The sequence below is a fragment of the Pelophylax lessonae genome, assembly GCF_965119305.1.
Source record: "Pelophylax lessonae genome assembly, chromosome: 1".
NCBI classification, from domain to species: Eukaryota; Metazoa; Chordata; class Amphibia; order Anura; family Ranidae; genus Pelophylax; species Pelophylax lessonae.
Genome location: NC_138768.1, coordinates 252,193,388 through 252,211,248, shown reverse-complemented (window position 1 = coordinate 252,211,248; position 17,861 = coordinate 252,193,388). Strand labels below are relative to the sequence as shown.

The window sequence follows — 17,861 nt, the reverse complement described above, 5'->3', positions numbered from 1 at the left end:
ATCATGATCTGCATTTCAGTTTATTTTGTTTCAATTTCAACTAGAAGACCCTTAATTGCATTTTTAAAACAAAATTAATGCTTTTCATAGGTACCTTTGTGAGCTCTTCAAGCCTGCTACAACGCTTTGATGCAAAAAGACTTGGATGTAAGTAATCGCCGCCTTCATCATCATCGTCATCATCCTCCTCCTCATCAACTTTATCTGTGCTTACTACAGTTTCTAGTAATACAAATTGAAAATGAATGATTATTGGTAGTAAATCATCAATGTTCTCTTTAAATACAATATCTTAAGAATCAAATCAAGTGCAAAATTACAGGCAGGTTTTAATATGTGAAGCAACAACTTGATAATGCTGAAATGACTAGCTGTTTGAGGCTTTTTGGTAAATGATGCATTAAAACTCTGAAAGGTGTATTCTATACTAGCATCAAGTTAAAAAATAAATAAGACAGAACACTCTAGCATCTTGCTGCTTAAAAACAAGAAGGGTTCTTTCACATCAGTTCAGGAACGTTTTTTTCTGAAGAAAAAACTGATGAATAAGGATTCCGGTTACATCAGTTTGCAAGTGCGTTCAGAACCATCTAAAGGGAATAAGACAAGGCATAAACCACTTTAACCACTTGCTTACCCTGGCTCTTTTAGACATTTGTTGTTTACAAGAAAAACTCAGTATTTCTTGCTAGGAAATTACTTAGAACCCCCAAACAAAATACATAATTTTTTTTAGCAGAGACCCTAGAGAATAAAATGGCGATCGTTGCAATATGTTATGTCACACTGTATTTGCACAGCAGTCTTTCAAACGCAATTTGTTTTAAAAACATACTTTAATGAATTAAAGAAAAGAGTAAAGTCAGTCCAATTCTTTGTATAATTTGAAAGATGACACGCTGAGTAAATAGATACCTGTCATGCTTTAAAGTTGCACACATTCGTGGAATGGCGACAAACTACAGTACTTAAACATTTGCATAGGCGAAGATTTAACATTTTTTACAGGTTACCTGTCTAGAATTACAGAGGAGGTATAGGACTAGAATTATTGCTCTCGCTTCAAACAACTCATGTGAGGTGTCGCCGCTATAGTTGAACACAGTTTACATATGTGGGCACGATTTACGTATGCTTTCATTGACAGACAACTCCCTAGTAATCTGAACCATAGGGTTATATCGCCCCCTACAGGAGTAGGATACTAGGCTGAAAACAAGACTTGGCTACATCTATAAGTAGTCCTAGGTGGTATACTCCACCTCTCAGCTACAGGCCTTCAGTTTTGTAACAAGCAGTGTCAGAAGTATTATACCTCTATAGAGGAATAGGTGCTATGCACATTAATGAACTTTTACGGTAAGTCAAAAATCCCATTTTCTTTTTCGTTCATTGACGGACACAGCTCTTCAGTATTCTGAAGCATAGGGACGTCCCAAAACAGAGCCAAACACGAGGGGTGGGACAACAAAAAATCCCAAGGCAAAACACAATAGTCATCAAGGTAAACAGAAGCCCAACAAAAAAACTGGAGTGCAACCTGAACAATACAACCCCAAAGAGGAAACAGATCCTCTAAACAGCAGCCTGCAAAACCTTATGGCTAAAGAAAGCATCCGCTATAAATTTAGTGAAAGTGTGCACAGATTACCAAATGGCCGCCTTGCAAACTTGTGTCACTGACGCCTTATGTCGAAAGGCCCATGAAGCACTAAGTGCCCAAGTAGAGAGCACCGTTACAGGGAAAGGAGGAACCTGACCCCTGATAGAATAGGCCTGAGTCACCGTCTGTCTGATCCATCTGGAAATAGTCGCAGAAGTGGACAGCCCTTTTCATGGCCCATCCGTGATAAACAGTGAGTCTTACCTCTGAAAGACTCGGTGGCTGCCAAATACACCCGAATCGCCCGAGCCACATCCAAGACACGCTAAGAAAATTTCTTAGGATGCTTGGGCCTGGGACACAGGGAAGGCATGTCTTTATTCAGATGGAAATCAGACTACCTTAGGAAGGAATGACAGACATGGGCAAAGAACCACTTTATCTTTGTGGACCACCAAGTAGGGGGTACGACAAGATTACGCCGCCAGCTCCGACACCCTGAGAGCAGAAGTGAGAGCCACCAAAAAGGCCATCTTCTGGGACAGCGTAAGCAGGGGAATCTCCCAAATATTTTCAAAGGGAGGCTTCTGGAGAACTGAAAGCACCAAGTTCAGATTCCAAGGCCGACACCTGGCCCTTGATAGTAGTCAAAGCTAAATTTCTGCTCAACACCTTGTTGAAGAACGGTTAGAATCCGAGCCACCGAGAAAGAACGAGAGTGAGCTCTAATTGAATCACACCACAAAATGTACGCTTTCCACGTACGATGGTAGATCTTCCTAGAGGTAGGCTTCCTAGCTTTCAGCAGTGTCGGAATCACTGACCCAGGAAAACCTCTATCCTTCAGCACCTGGCTTTCAACAGCCAACCGTCAAAGCCAGCGACTGTAAAACAGAATGGAAGAGCGGCCCTTGGGACAGTAGATCCTCCCTGAGAGGAAGTCTCCAAGGGACTCTGGCGACCAGCCGGACCAGGTCGGCATACTAAGACCGACGAGGCCAGTCCGGGGCCACTAGAATGACTGGAATCCCCTCAGCCTCGATTCTGTGCAAAAGCTGCGGCAGAAGCTTGATAGGAGGAAAAGCATAAATCTGACAATACTGGCCCCACAGGGCCACCAGAGTTTCTTTGGCGTCTGCCAGAGGATCCGGTGACCTTGCCACAAACCTCGGTACCTTTTTGTTGAGCCTGGATGCCAACTGATCCGCCCTGGGGGGTGCTCCACCAGAGACATATCCGATTAAACATGTCCTGATGAAGGGACCACTCCCCTTTGTCCAACTCCTGCCAACAGATAGTCCGCCTGACAGTTTTCCACTCCTGGAACATGTACGATGGAGAGGGCTGGAACGAAGTGTTCTGGCCACCTGAGAACGCCAGCTAATTCCAGGGCTGCCAACACACTTTTATCCACCCTGGTGATTGACATAAGTCACCGCTGTGGCACTGTCCAAACCAATCTGCACAGGAAGCCCCCCAGAGTCAATCCATCCAGGCACAGCCCAATTGCCCAAAGTTCCAAGAAATTGATCGGTAGTCTGGACTCTTCCAGTGTCCAACAACCCTGAGCGGAGCTAGGGTCCCAGGACACCTCCCCAACCGGACAGACTGGCATCCATGATGACCACTGTCCAAGACAAGGTGAGAAAGGATTTGTCTTCCTTGCTGGGCCTTGGGGTGTGATCGGGCTCCTCATTCTCATCCTTGTGTTTTAGGGACATTAGCCGGATTGCAGCCTAATATTCAATCCTGTTGTTACCTATTAAGACGCATGTATGCAAACACTGTTAGTATTTGCCTGTACATTCATACATTAGTGCATTCTCATGTTATGTATGTTCTATGTTGCTTTATTGTGTTACTCTGTTTAATGATTTTCAATAAACTGCATTTTGAAAGTTAAAAAGAAAGGATTTGTCTTGCGAAGAGCCAGAGGGCGAAGCCACCATACCAGAGATCCCCTGGTTTCCCGGCTCAGCCGGATCCGATTGTCCAGAGACTTCAGATACTTGTCCTATTTTACCAGGCTCTCCTTTTAAATGGACCTCATATGGAACTGTGCAAATAGAACCGCCTCGACCGTAGATACCATCAGGCCCAGCACCCACATGTAAATCTGGAGGGAGGACCATCTGCTTGACAGCAGGAGATGAATCGCAGCATGCAACACCTGGGGTTTGTCCTGAGGAAAGAACACTCTGGCTAGAACTGAATCCAGAGTCAGACACAGATAATCCAATTTTCTGGATGGAATCAGAGCAGACTTCTGGTAATTTAGAAGCCAATCAAACTCCTTCAGGGTCTGTATAGTGATCTCCGCGTCGCCCATCAAGGCAGCAGAGGACTCCGCCCGCAAGAGGTGGTTGTCTACATAGCCCAGTACCACAACCCCTGCTGACGTAGCAACGCCAGAACTGGGGCCAACACTTTTGTGAAGACCCGAGGAGTGGAGGCAAGACCAAATGGTAACGCCACAAACTGATAATGTTCTTCTCCTACAGCAAAACAGAGGAAGCGCGGTGTCAGGCACATATTAGAATGTGCAGGTAAGCAGCCTTGATGACGATAGATGCAAGAAAATCCCCATGATGTAGGGATGCCACCACCGTGCGAATGGACTCTATTTTGAACTTCTGAAGTAGTTCAGGGCCTTGAGGTCTAGAATCAGACTTGCCTTGCTTTGAATAAAAACCCTGCAACCGCTCCATTACCGGAACCATTACACCCTGAAGCAGCAGGTCTTGCATCACCCCAAAGAGAGCTTGCAATCGGTCTGGGGACAGATGCACATTGGAATGGAAGAACCTTTCCTGGAGGGCAAGAACGAAACTATCTTGTAACTGGACAGTATCACTTTGTGGACCCACTTGTTTACCAAGGAGGTCCAAGGGCCCGGAAACCAGCAAAGATGTTCCCCCACCCCAGGCATGAGTGAAGGAGCCTTGTCCACGAGTCTAGAGAATCCCACTCTCAACTTGCCATACCAGGGCCGCTTGGAACCTCCAGAGGAGGACTTGAAAGATTTTGAGCCCTTGTCAATGGAGCCTAAGGGACGAAAAAGCCAAGAAAGGGCGCCACATCTGCAATGAGGTTCTTTACCCTTCCCAGACTGTGTAAAAGAAGTACTCCCCCCCCCCCCCCCCCTGTGAGACTCCTAATGATGTCATCCCCAGTAGCCCCAAACAGGTTAATCAGTCAGAGCTTTTTTGGAAGTCTGGTCTGCAAACCAATACTTAAGCCACAATACAAGCCTAAGCACCACTGCTGAAACAGACAGCCTAAAATCAAGGGAACCACGTCCAAAGAGGCATCACAGACTAACTGCAGACCCTGGACCAACTGGTCCACTAATTCAGCAAAGGCAGGGGGAATCTCGCAGGCCAGCCCCTGTCTAGTGGGGCTATGTCACAGCCGACCATGCGTGGAGCTGTGGTTTGCGCATGCTCACTAGCCAGACTGGGGGGGCTACAAGATCTAGATTACCCAGTTTGTCGCCCAACCCGGCTGGTGACTGTAGATCTCCCAGAAAAAAAAAAAAAAAAAACTGGAAAAAAAAGTAATTTAAAAAGAAATATTGCCAGGACCAGAGATCCCGGCAGGAAACTAGGTCCTTACTCCTGACTAGGCATAAAAAAAAAAAAAAAACTGAAGGCCTATAGAGTATACCACCTAGAATTGCCCATAGGAGTAGCAAAGTATTTTTTTCTGCCTAGTTACCTATTCCTGTAAGAGGTGATATAACCCTATGGTACAGAATACTGGAGAGCGGTGTTTGTCAATGAACGAAAGAACATTTTTTTATTTTATTTTACTTTTTAATTTTTACACTGTTTCTATACTTTATCACTTTTATTCCTATTACATAGGAATGTAAACATCCCTTGTAATAGAAAGAATCATGGTCGGTGTTCTTTATTGAGAGATCTGGGGTCAAAGACCCAAGATCTTTCATTTACCTTCATTTAAAAGCAAAAGAATGAAACAAATTGACACGGACTTAAAAAACAAAATTATCTCTTAAGGGCATAGAGCCGAGTGGGGGTCAGAATTGCCTCACTCGACTTCCTGCGCATCAAGCCGACAGATCGTATCACTTCCGGGTTTTCTAACGGCCCAGGTAAACCTGGAAACGACCGGAAATTGGCAGGAAGGGGGTACTAGGGTTATGGCAGCAACCTCGGTATCAAACGTCAAAGTAATGACGTATATATACTTTGGGCGGTCGGCAAGTGGATATACTAGGATAAAGTTAAAAAAAAAAGTAACTAAATTAAGACACTCTGGCATCTTGCTGCTTAAAAACAAGAAGGGTTTTTCCACATCAGTTCAAGCATGTATTTTGTGAGGTTTTCTTGTTTTAATTTTTTTTCCCCACAGTTTTCTACTGGTGATATGGCCAGAACACACCTCCTGCCTTAGCGTGCCTACACTCTAAAGCAGGGGTGGGGAACCTACGGCCCCGCAAAGTCATCTGATCCGGGCCCCTGTGCTAGGGTGACCAGACGTCCCCAGACTGAGGACACTGTCCCAGCTTTGCATGGCCGATCCTGGGCGGGGGCGCCCAGGGCCGGCCCTACCATTGGGCTGCCTCCGGAGGGAAAGGGGAGGGCGAGCGCCTCCTGATTACAAAAAGAGCAGGCCGCTGTCATACGAAGTCACGCCTCCTACTTATGATAGACAGCACAGTGGTGACGTCTATTATAGGAGTCGGTCCAGGAGGCGTGACTTCGTATGAGAGCGCCCGCGCCGGGTAAGCAGAAGAACTCTGCTCTTTGTAATTAGGAGGCGTTCTAATTCCCGGGCACTAATCCCTCTGCATTGATGGGGGCACTAATCCCTCTGCATTGATGGGGGCACTAATCCCTCTGCATTGATGGGGGCACTAATCCCTCTGCATTGATGGGGGCACTAATCACTCTGCATTGATGGGAACACTAATCACTCTGCATTGATGGGAACACTAATCACTCTGCATTGATGGGGACACTAATCACTCTGCATTAAGGAGCAACTAATCACTCTGCATTAAGGAGCAACTAATCACTCTGCATTAAGGAGCAACTAATCACTCTGCATTAAGGAGCAACTAATCACTCTGCATTAAGGAGCAACTAATCACTCTGCATTAAGGAGCAACTAATCACTCTGCATTAAGGAGCAACTAATCACTCTGCATTAAGGAGCAACTAATCACTCTGCATTAAGGAGCAACTAATCACTCTGCATTAAGGGGGCACTAAGATCCAGCAGTACCAGCCAGAGCCAGCAATACCCACAGCAGAACCAGTAGTACCCACAGCAGTACCAGCCAGCAGTACATACAGCACAGTACCAGCCTGAGTCAGCAGTACCCACAATAATAGTAATAGCCTGAGTCAGCAGTACCCACAGCAGTACCAGCCTGAGCCAGCAGTACCAGCCTGAGCCAGCAGTAACAGCAAAACAGTACCATCCTGAGCCAGCAGTAACAGCAAAACAGTACCATCCTGAGCCAGCAGTACCCACACCACAGTACCAGCCTGAGCCAGCAGTACCCACACCACAGTACCAGCCTGAGCCAGCAGTACCCACAGCTGTACCCACCAGCAGTACCCGCCAGCAGTTCTTTTCAAAACTTACCACCACAAAGTCGACTGCGCTCCAGACTGAACAACGCAAACCTGGAAAACCAGTTGCCAGTAGCAACATCATCAACAACAGCTAACATCACACACCTCACCAAAGAGAAGCAGCTGCAGCCATCACATTAGGGGGGAGTTAATTAAATGTTTGACCAAATATAATAGGCTAATTTTTAAGTTGATCATTTTGTACGGCCCCCAAATTATTTTATAAATACCCAAATGGCCCTTGGCAGAAAAAAGGTTCCCCACCCCTGCTCTAAAGTATCAACTTCGGACAGCAGAAATGTAAATCTGGGGGTACAAGAGTGTTAGGCGCACTAGCAGATTTAGGCAGTTACAGTTACTTTTTAGGCAGTTACAGCAACATTTTTCTTTCAGGATACAGGTGTTACACAAATAAAAGGGGATCTTTGTAAGCACCACTGTAAGTAGCAAATGGTTTGTCTCAACCTTCTAACCGCAACATCTGCAGAACAGCTTGTTCTGCTGTAAAACACGTTTACTGGCCATATCATCAGGTGAAAATAAAAGTAAGAAAGTCTAAAAAATAAAACAAATGCAGCCACAACATCTAAGAATTAGTAAGCTGCAATGTAATAAATGTTTGCTCTTGGGTTTAATGCTGCTTTAAAAGTAAAACAAAAGGCAAGGTAGTTAAAGAAAACAGTGATTAGTTACATGCCCCCTTCCCAGAGCCACCGATTGCTTCACGTTGCTTGATGACTTTGGAATTCAACCCTTCTGAGATGGTCACATTCCTGGTCCTCTTCTGTTCTCTGTGTTTCCTCCCACCAACTCTACATGTGTTTTTCCTTTCTCTCTCTTTTTTAGTCCTTTTCGGTTTGTACTGAAAGTTATACGGGATATGAGCTCATCAGGGTTCCTTGGACGAATGGAACTCTACAGCTACCATTTGGATAGACCTTATATCTGCTGGTCTATCTGCAGTGATTCTACTGTTGACTATTTCTGTATGTGTACCATGCTCCTTGCCCACGCTGCTTGTTGTTTGTGGGAGCCCTGATAAACCCTATATAAAGAAAAAACTGATAATTAAAAAAAAACAAAAAAAAAAGTAGGGGTTTGCAGGAGGAACCACAGGTTGCAACAGTTACAGGCGTCCGACACTCCTGGAAGTGTGTTGGATGCAGAAGATTCTTAAAGCGGAGTTCCAGCCTTTTCACTCACCTGTCCCACGGTCCAGCGATTCGGCCGCCGAAGCCTCGATCCTCTTCCCTCTGGTCTCGGCATCACTGGTGTGGGCACCCGGCTGTGACAGTTTGCGGCTTCACAGCCGGGTACGCACTGCGTATTCGCAAGTTGCGCTGCGCGTCTTGATTGGCTGGCAATCTTCTGGGACCTCTGACATGTCCCAGAAGATTGCAGTGAGGGAGGGGGAGAGGAGAACTTCCGTTCAGGGCGCCGCGGCGCTCCGAGCGGAAGTGGGAGCGGGTACCTGTCAAAACGAGGTACCCGCTCTCCCCCCCCCCAAAAAAAAATGACATGCCAAATGTGGCATGTCAGGGGGTTATTAGTACCTAAAACGTAAGTTCCACTTTTGGGTGGAACTCCGCTTTAAGTAGCCGTAGAGCGCAAGATTGGAAGCATGGGCAGGGAAGTTTTCAGTTTTCTTTTACAAGCAGACCGTTGTTTCAGGTTTTCCAGATGCAAAAGTCAGTTACATCACAATTCCCAAATCTCATGTTTGTTCAACAGTCAGTGACTGATTTTTTAAACCAGTGGGTTACCAAGACAGTCAAGTAATCAGCATTACGAGAACAACTGCAGCCTCTGTTTTTTCTTGCTTTTTGCTTTCTCCTAACCACTTGACTTCCAGAAAATGTAACCCCCTTCTCTACTTTCCAGCTCAGAGCGCTGATCAATGTTGATTGGCAGACCTTTTTCGGTCATGTCACTTCGACAGAAGCCGGGCGATCGGCTAGCTTCTGTCAGACCTGCTGTCGTACGCACGGGCCGAATATAAGGTGGTATCGGTCGTTCAATAGAAACTGGCTGATACCGCCTGATATTCGGCCAGTGTGTATGGGGCTTTACACATGCACAGTACTGTGCAAGTTTTAGGCAGGTGCTTTCTATAATATATATTTTAATTGTTTACTTTTATCAATTTACAAATTGCAAAGTGAGCGAACAGAGGAAAACTCTAAATAAAATTAATATTTGGTGTGACTACCCTTAGGCTGGGTTCACACTATTGCGATGCCCAGATCGGTTCGCAGATCATAGTGTAAACTGTCAAATGGTGCAGGAATATTTTTTTAAAATGAAACGACAATTAACTAATATGTAATGTGAAAGAGAGTGAAGGATTTTAAATATTTGAAAAGGCTTCTGTCAATGGGCAAAAGCAAAGTGCCTTTGGGAGTATTCTGTTTGCATTTGAGACACTTCAGAGACCAGCGTACAAGGCACAGGTGCAGATGATCCCCAATTCACCTGCATCAACCTTCTTCTGCAATCCTATTGACTTGAATGTGGAGAGAAGCAGTTCTGAAAGAATAGTACCCTATGTTATATATCCAAATTCGCCAGAACACCAAGGATTTTACACAGCAGTCCGGAGAAACTTTTTATTCCAAAAGGATCACATCAGGATAGGTGCTATTTTTTGCATCTATCCTGATGTGATCCTTTTGGAATAAATGGATTTTTGTAAGATCTTACCGTAAAATCCTTTTCTCTTAAGCTCATTGACAGACGTAGTCTTCTTGATTCTCAAGAGCTGGGTTATGTTGTCTCCGCAGGAGTAGGACTAGGCAGAAAGACAAAACGTTCTGGCTCCACCTTAGGGGCAGTCCCTGAGGGTATATCCACCCTCTCTCTGCTACAGGGAATCAGTTCTGTTTTAAAGCAGTACAGAGAATTTAACCCAACCCAACTCAATGATAGAGGGGCGGGTACTACGTCTGTCAATGAGCTTAAGAGAAAAGGATTTTACGGTAAGATCTTACAAAAATCCATTTTTCTCTATCGCTCATTGACAGACGTAGTCTTCTTGATTCTCAAGAGCTGGGACATCCAGAAGCAGTGCCACAAATGAGGGGTGGGATTGACAAAATCAAATCCAATCTAGAAGGCCCAACCGGTGCCAAACTAGAAGTTTTAAAGGCTCATTATAAACAAAGAATGAGACTAAAGAAAAATTTTCCAACGGAAAAAACCCTCGAGGTAGACCACTGGTCTCAAATTGCGGCCTGCAAAACCTTGCGGCCAAACGAGGCATCAGACGATGCCATTACATCAACTTTATAATGTTTAGTAAAGGTATGCACCGACGACCAGGTAGCCGCCTTGCACACCTGGGCCACTGACGCCTGATGGCGAAAGGCCCATGACGCACGAAGTGCCCGAGTGGAGTGCGCCTTAACAGGGAACGGGGGCTCCCGACCCTTAATAGAATAAGCCTGTACTACCGTCTGCTGATCCATCTGGAAATGGTCGCGGCAGATGCAGGCAACCCCTTTTTGGGTCCATCTGGGATCACAAAAAGTGAATCCGTCTTGCGAAACGAGTCTGTCGTTTTCAAGTATACCCTGATCGCCCGGACCACATCCAAGGAGTGTAAAGCAAACTCCCGAGGATGACTGGGCTTAGGACACAGGGAAGGTAATACAATTTCTTCATTCAGATGAAATTCTGAAACCACTTTTGGTAGGAAGGATGGATTCGGACAAAGAACCACCTTATCTCTATGAACCACCAGATATGGTGAACGACAAGATAATGCGGCCAGTTCTGACACCCTGCGTGCAGAAGTAATAGCCACCAAGAAGGCCACCTTCTGGGACAACGTAGGTAGAGGAATCTCCCTAATATCTTCAAAGGGAGGTTTCTGAAGAACCGACAACACTAAATTAAGATCCCAGGGGGGTAACGGCGCGTGCACTGGCGGAGCCAGATGTCGCACCCCCTGGATGAAATTCCGCACCAAGGAATGAGTAGCCAAAGGCTTCTGAAAGAAGATGGCTAATGCTGAGACCTGACCCTTGATAGTACTCAAGGCCAGTTTCTGCTCAACCCCTTGTTGCAGAAAAGCCAATATTCGAATAATCGAATAAGACCGAGGACGGAACCCCAAAGGTTCACACCATGCAATGTAGGACTTCCATGTGCGATGATCAATCTTTCTGGAAGTCGCTTTCCTTGCTTCAACTAGAGTAGGAATAACTGAAGCTGACAAACGTTTGTCCTTCAGCACCTGGGTCTCAATAGCCAGGCCGTTAAAGCCAGCGATCGTAAAGCAGGATGGAAGATCGGTCCCTGAGACAGTAGATCCTCCCTGAGAGGAAGTCTCCACGGGACGTCCGCCACCAGTCTGACCATGTCGGCGTACCAAGCTCGACGAGGCCAGTCCGGAGCTACCAGGATTACTGGAATTCCTTCCTCCTCTATCCTGCGAAGAAGTCTTGGCAGTAACGCGAGAGGAGGGAAGGCATATATTAGCTGGTATTGCCCCCACGGGGCGATCAGTGCGTCTGCGGTTTCTGCTAGAGGATCGCGGGAACGAGCCACGAATCTCTGAACTTTCCTGTTGAATCGTGATGCCAACAGATCCACATCCGGGGTGCCCCACCGTAGGCACAACTGGTGGAAAACGTCTGGATGGAGGGACCATTCCCCCTGATCCAGGGTCTGACGGCTGAGATAATCTGCCTGCCAATTCTCCACCCCCGGAATGAACACCGCAGAGATTGCTGGAACAAATCGTTCTGCCCAGCGAAGAATGCAAGCCACTTCTTTGGCCGCTCGGACACTCTTGGTGCCCCCCTGGTGATTGACATAAGCCACGGCCGTGGCATTGTCCAACTGGATCCGAACCGGGCTGCCCTGGAGCTGCTCGGTCCAGTGAATCAGACAAAGTCTGATCGCTCTCAGTTCCAATACATTTATCGGTAACCTGGATTCTTCCGGGGACCAAAGTCCCTGGACAGATAACTGATCGAGAATTCCTCCCCATCCGGATAGACTGGCATCCGTGGTCACTATCGTCCAATATATTGGCAGAAATTACTTTCCCTGGCTGAGCATCGGAGACCGAAGCCACCAGACCAGAGACTCTCTGGTCTGTTTGCTCAATCGGATCTGATTGTCCAGGGATTCCGGATTCCGATTCCATCTGAGAAGAATCTCTTGCTGAAGAATTCGGATATGGGACTGGGCAAATGGGACTGCTTCGAATGAAGCCACCATCAACCCCAGAACCCTCATGCAAGTCCGAAGGGAAGACCAGCTGTTGGACAGTAACAACTGGACTGCTGATTGAATCTTTCGGAGTTTCCCTACCTGAAGAAAAACTCTTGTCCTGACTGTGTCTAGAATTAGACCCAGATATTCGAGCCTCTGGGTGGGAACCAGAAATGACTTTTGCTGGTTCACCAGCCACCCGAATTCCTGTAAAGAAATCATAGTAATTTCTATGTTTTGTAGCAAGGTCTGAGGAGACTCTGCATGAAGCAGAAGATCGTCTAGGTAACCAAGGATCGATATACCTCTTTGGCGCAGAAGTGCCAACATTGGGGCCAACACCTTTGTGAAGACCCGCGGAGCCGTGGCGAGACCGAAAGGTAACGCCACAAACTGATAGTGGTTCTCCTCTACGGAAAAGCGTAGAAACCGCTGATGTCCTGCGAAAATGGGAATGTGAAGATAGGCGTCCTTGATGTCTATGGACGCTAGGACATCCCCTGGATGCAGGAAGGCTGCTACCGTGCGAATGGACTCCATTCTGAATCTTCTTATGTTGACGAAAGAATTGAGTGCTCTTAAGTCCAGAATTGGACGCACTTTGCCCTCTTTCCTGGGTATTGTAAACAGGTTTGAATAAAACCCTTGAAACCGTTCTGTCCAAGGAACGTGGACTACCACTCCTTGTTGTAGTAAATCTGTGACTGCTCTCCGCAGATCTTCTAAACGATCTGAGGATAGTCGGATATTGGAAGGGAAGAATCGCGCCGGTGGGAGAGATCGAAACTCGATCTTGTACCCTGACCTTATGACTTCGCAAACCCATTTGTCCGGGATTCTGGAAAGCCATGGATCCGGGAACCGGCGAAGACGTCCCCCCACCCCAGTTATGGGTGGGGGCGCACCTTCAGGCTTTGGATGGTTTATCTTCAGGTCTGGAGGGGGCGGGCTTTTGCTTGCCCGACCAACGACCCCTGACGCCTCCTGCAGGAGATTTGGAGGATTTAGTTTTTTCACCCGCGGGACGAAAAAACCTCTTGTGAGCAGAAAAAGAAGGCCCTCGTCTTTGACGAGTTCCTCTACCTTTAAAATTTTGCGGTAAAAAGGTGCTCTTTCCACCCGTGAGATCTTTAATGATCTCATCTAAGTTGGCTCCAAATAGACGCTCTCCTGAAAAGGGGATATTAGCCAATGCTTTTTTGGAACCTTGGTCGGCTAACCAACCTTTTAGCCACAGTGTACGCCTGAGAACCACTGCTGAGACTGATGCCCGCGCCAATAATGGAGTGGCGTCTAACGCCGCATCACACACAAACTGTAACCCCTGTATCATTTGTTCCAACAAATCTGATACCGCCTGAGGGACCTCTTCTAAGTCCCGGCGTAACCACTTGGTCCATTCAGTTACAGCCTGCGAAACCAGACCAATAGCTATTATAGGTCTGAAAGCTGATCCAATCAAGGAAAACATGGTGCGAGACATAGCTTCTATCTTGCGATCCACTGGATCTTTAAAAGACGGAGCGTCTTCTAAAGGAATAACCGTGGCTTTATTCAGTCTAGCAATTGGTGAATCCACCACAGGTGGTTCTGTCCATTTCTTAATAAGGGTTTCCTCAAACGGATAACGCCTGTCAATGCGTTTAGAAATAGTAAAAGTGCGTTTTGGCAGACGCCATTCTTCTTCGATTGGATTGCCAAAACATTTGGGCAATGGAAAAACCTTCGCCACTTTGATGCGTTTTTTAGTCCCAAAAGGGATTTCAGTTTCAGCTATTTCCGATGGAATACCCTGTAACCTTAAGGTCTCTTGAACAGATACAATGAGTGCGTTTACCAACGCTTCCTCTCGGGCTATGGCGGATGCCGAAACATCCTCCTCACTGTCTGAAGAGACAGGACCCGAGACACCAATCCCAGATGAAGTACCTGCAACTGCAGAAATGGGCTCGGAATCTGAATCCGAGGTTTCAGATAATATGGGGTTAGGCGGGGGTCGCTTTCTTGCGCCCTGTCCCTGACAAGCCACTTCCACCCGGGACACAAAAGTTTCCATAATAGCTGACAATGATTCAATTGTCAATGGGGTGCTGGAGGATCCCGCAGACCCCTCGAGGGGATCCGGAGGAGATACATGAGTGGCAGGGTCCATGTTAATACAGGACACCTTTGCCAGCAAAACGAAAAAAACTTTTTCTTTTTTTTTTTTTTTGTGTGTCTCCCCCTAGCGCAATAGCGCCCCTCAGAGTACCTGCTTCTCGATCCCACAGAGAGAGAGAGGGACCCCCAAGGCTCACCAACCGATGCAGTGCAGTTTCCAACCAACTGCAGTCAGCGTCTGTCTTACACAGACTGGAAGGAGCTGTTTGCTTTTTCCCGGGTAGAAGGCGTGGCTCCGCCCCCTGTGTACGCCTTCCGGCGTTCCCAGCTCTCCACGAGGTAGCTGGGCTCACAAAACATGGCCGCCCCCATAGAAGAAACATAAGACTCCAAAAACATGGCGGCCGGCGTGACCTGAGGACATACATGCATTCGGTCTACGGCAAAATGGCGGCGGACCGCCGAAATCGTTTTCCCAGCACATCCACCTGCATCTCTGCCAAGAGGCGATATATGGATCTACAGAAGATACACTACACATAAGGTAGGATTATACCTCCTATGTCTGCTGTAATGTTACAGTCTGCTGGGTAGAGTGTTAGCTCTTAAACCAAGTCCACTTCCCACAAAAACATGCTGTATTACAAGGGGGACTTGTAAGTATCAGATATATACTGACCATATATGGAGGGGCCCATAATACATACTGCCTCATAACGAGGAAAAAAGGGAACGTTTACTCACCATACCGAACCGACAGGCACCCTCTCTTCACAATACCCTCTCCACCGGGGTGGGGGTTTGTGGACCACTCCGGACGCCTCGACTCTCTGGTACCTGGCGTCCAAGCGAGACTTTTAACTCGCAAGGTCAGTCCCTCCACTGGGACTCCGTCGCGGCCGACCCAGCGCGGAGCTCTGGTCTGCACGCGCTCGTAGGCAGAAACCGGGGTGACCACTGGATCTCAACATCCAGCCCGTCGCCCGGCCCCGCATACTTACTTGAATATGTCGCGGCCGACCAAGCGCAATGCCATGGTCTGCGCGCGCTCGTAGGCCGGCTGGGGTGACCACAAGTGTCGCCCAGTCCGGCATTTTTGCTTGAAGATCTCACAGGAAAAAAACACTGGAGAAAACTACCTAAAAAATGTCTTTTTCTTAAAGAAAAACAGTCTTGCCAGGACCAAAAGATCCCAGCAAGGAACTTAGGTCCTTACTCCTGACTAGACAGAAAAAAACTGATTCCCTGTAGCAGAGAGAGGGAGGATATACCCTCAGGGACTGCCCCTAAGGTGGAGCCAGAACGTTTTGTCTTTCTGCCTAGTCCTACTCCTGCGGAGACAACATAACCCAGCTCTTGAGAATCAAGAAGACTACGTCTGTCAATGAGCGATAGAGAAAAAAAGTTTCTCCGGACTGCTGTGCAAGATCCTTGGTGTGATAGCAAATATGTATGCATCTGTGCTAGATCCAGTGTTCCAGCTGGTGATCCCTGCAGCACCCACTACTCATGTGTCTATATCCAGGAAGGTGTGCGATGGGAATATGAACTCTTAGTACCTAAGTCTTCTGATAAACAGCTCTACCTAGGCATTAGTTTTCACAATCAGTTTTACTGTAACAACATTTTAAGGGCAATTCCACTTTTACACCAAAATTTAAGCCTTCAAGGCATTCTTCAGAGTTTAAAAGTGTATGCATCTGTAAACTGGGAGACATGGACGGCAGATTATCAGCACAGCAGATATGTGCAGCAGGAGCAGAGGAATGGAGAGGATGTTGGGAATTAATCTCTACCTTTTTGATAGAAAGGTGGATTTACCCTTTTTTTTTCTATAGCCATCAAAAACTTCATTAACACCCAACTAAAAGTTACAATGCATGAGTACATTTCATCAAAACAAAAATACCCATGAAACATTTCTGGGTGGGAATCATACTTTTCTTTTCTTCATTTGCTTTTTCTGCCAGCATAGTGTAGCGTCCCTCCTTCATGGCTCTCAGTATGTGCTTATAGTAGGGGTTGAGGTAGTGGTCAAAACGTAAGAAGTCAAACTGAGAATTTCGGGCTTGCTTTGCCTTTAGCATGATTTCAAACTGAGCACCCTGCTTGCAGACAAAATTTGCGGTGCGTTCAATGATGGCGTGCATTTTTGCTGTAGGTGGCTGTTTAAGAGAGATGGAGAATTTTGTCAATAAGTAGTCAGCTTAATTATAATGTATAAAACATGCTATTTAAATTGAACTTAGCCTAGGATAGATTTTCAAAATTATATGCATGCATGCATGTTAAACTTTAAGTGCAACACTTGCAGGTAATTTATTGCTTCTCAAACCGATCCCACTACAAATGCCTTAACCTTTCTTCCCCCTAGAAGGCAGGTGCCATATTTGTTCAGACATCACCCACGGTTCACCATCTACAATACATTCCCCATACTATGGCTGGACAATTCCCAGTTCCCAAGTCAATATAGCAACTGAAAAATATCTCTGGCACCCGAGTCCTGTCACCCATGTCTCTCTGCTGCCTGGGAAGGAGTACTCCTCTGGTTGAAGTCCACACAGAGTCATGCTGTATGCGTGGCTAGAAGGTTCTGGTCTCTCCCAGGCTAGAGGCCTGGGGGGGATGTACTGACCACATACAGCAGCAGGATGGAGTTGAAAGGGTTATTGTTTTTATGTGTAGGATAAGGGAGACAAGAGGTTAATATGGTCACCAGAGAGCATGGAGTAGTATGTATAGAACAGGGGGAAAGCACGACAGGGTTAATAAAAAGATCTTGGTCTCACTAACACAGAATGAATGAAATCTGCACCTACTGACCCATTCATTCTTTCCCCGTTCACAAGTACAGTGATCACATACTACCCAGCCACTTAGATTGGCTCAGTGCAGTGTCTGTGTACAAAGCCGTTCAATGACAGCTCAGTACACAGTGATTAGCAGGAAGATTTGCCTCCCAACAGATATTTTCCAGTGCCATTTTTAATTAGCACTGCTTAAAAAGATCTATCATAACCCAAGTAAAAAAAAAATCTATTATCACATAGCCACAATACCTTATATTAAGGTATATTCCATAATATTGTTATTGTCATTTGCTCATCTCTGGATCAATCTGATTTATTCATGAGTGTGACACTACACCAAATCCTTATGCTCCAAAAATAATCCACACACATCTGCCTTATGACCCTGTAATCAAGATTTTTTTTTTTATAAAATTGTTTACTAGTTTGCCTTCTTGTTTACATTCTATACATGGTCTTTGCTTTTAGAAAAGAATATGTCTGGGGAGTTTGTTTAGCCAAAAACATGCATTTTAC

General features: G+C 46.3%; 1 protein-coding gene across 1 annotated transcript in view; it reads right to left on the bottom strand.

Annotated features, from left to right (window-relative positions):
- Positions 1 to 17,861, bottom strand: part of SFSWAP (splicing factor SWAP) — a 255,941-nt gene that overhangs the window by 194,071 nt on the left and 44,009 nt on the right. Inside the window, exons 5-6 of the mRNA XM_082267458.1 lie at positions 16,472 to 16,697; positions 95 to 222 (exon numbers count right to left, since the gene is read on the bottom strand). Of these exons, the coding sequence (XP_082123584.1) occupies positions 95 to 222; positions 16,472 to 16,697 (354 nt within the window). The remainder of the gene's footprint in view (positions 1 to 94; positions 223 to 16,471; positions 16,698 to 17,861) is intronic.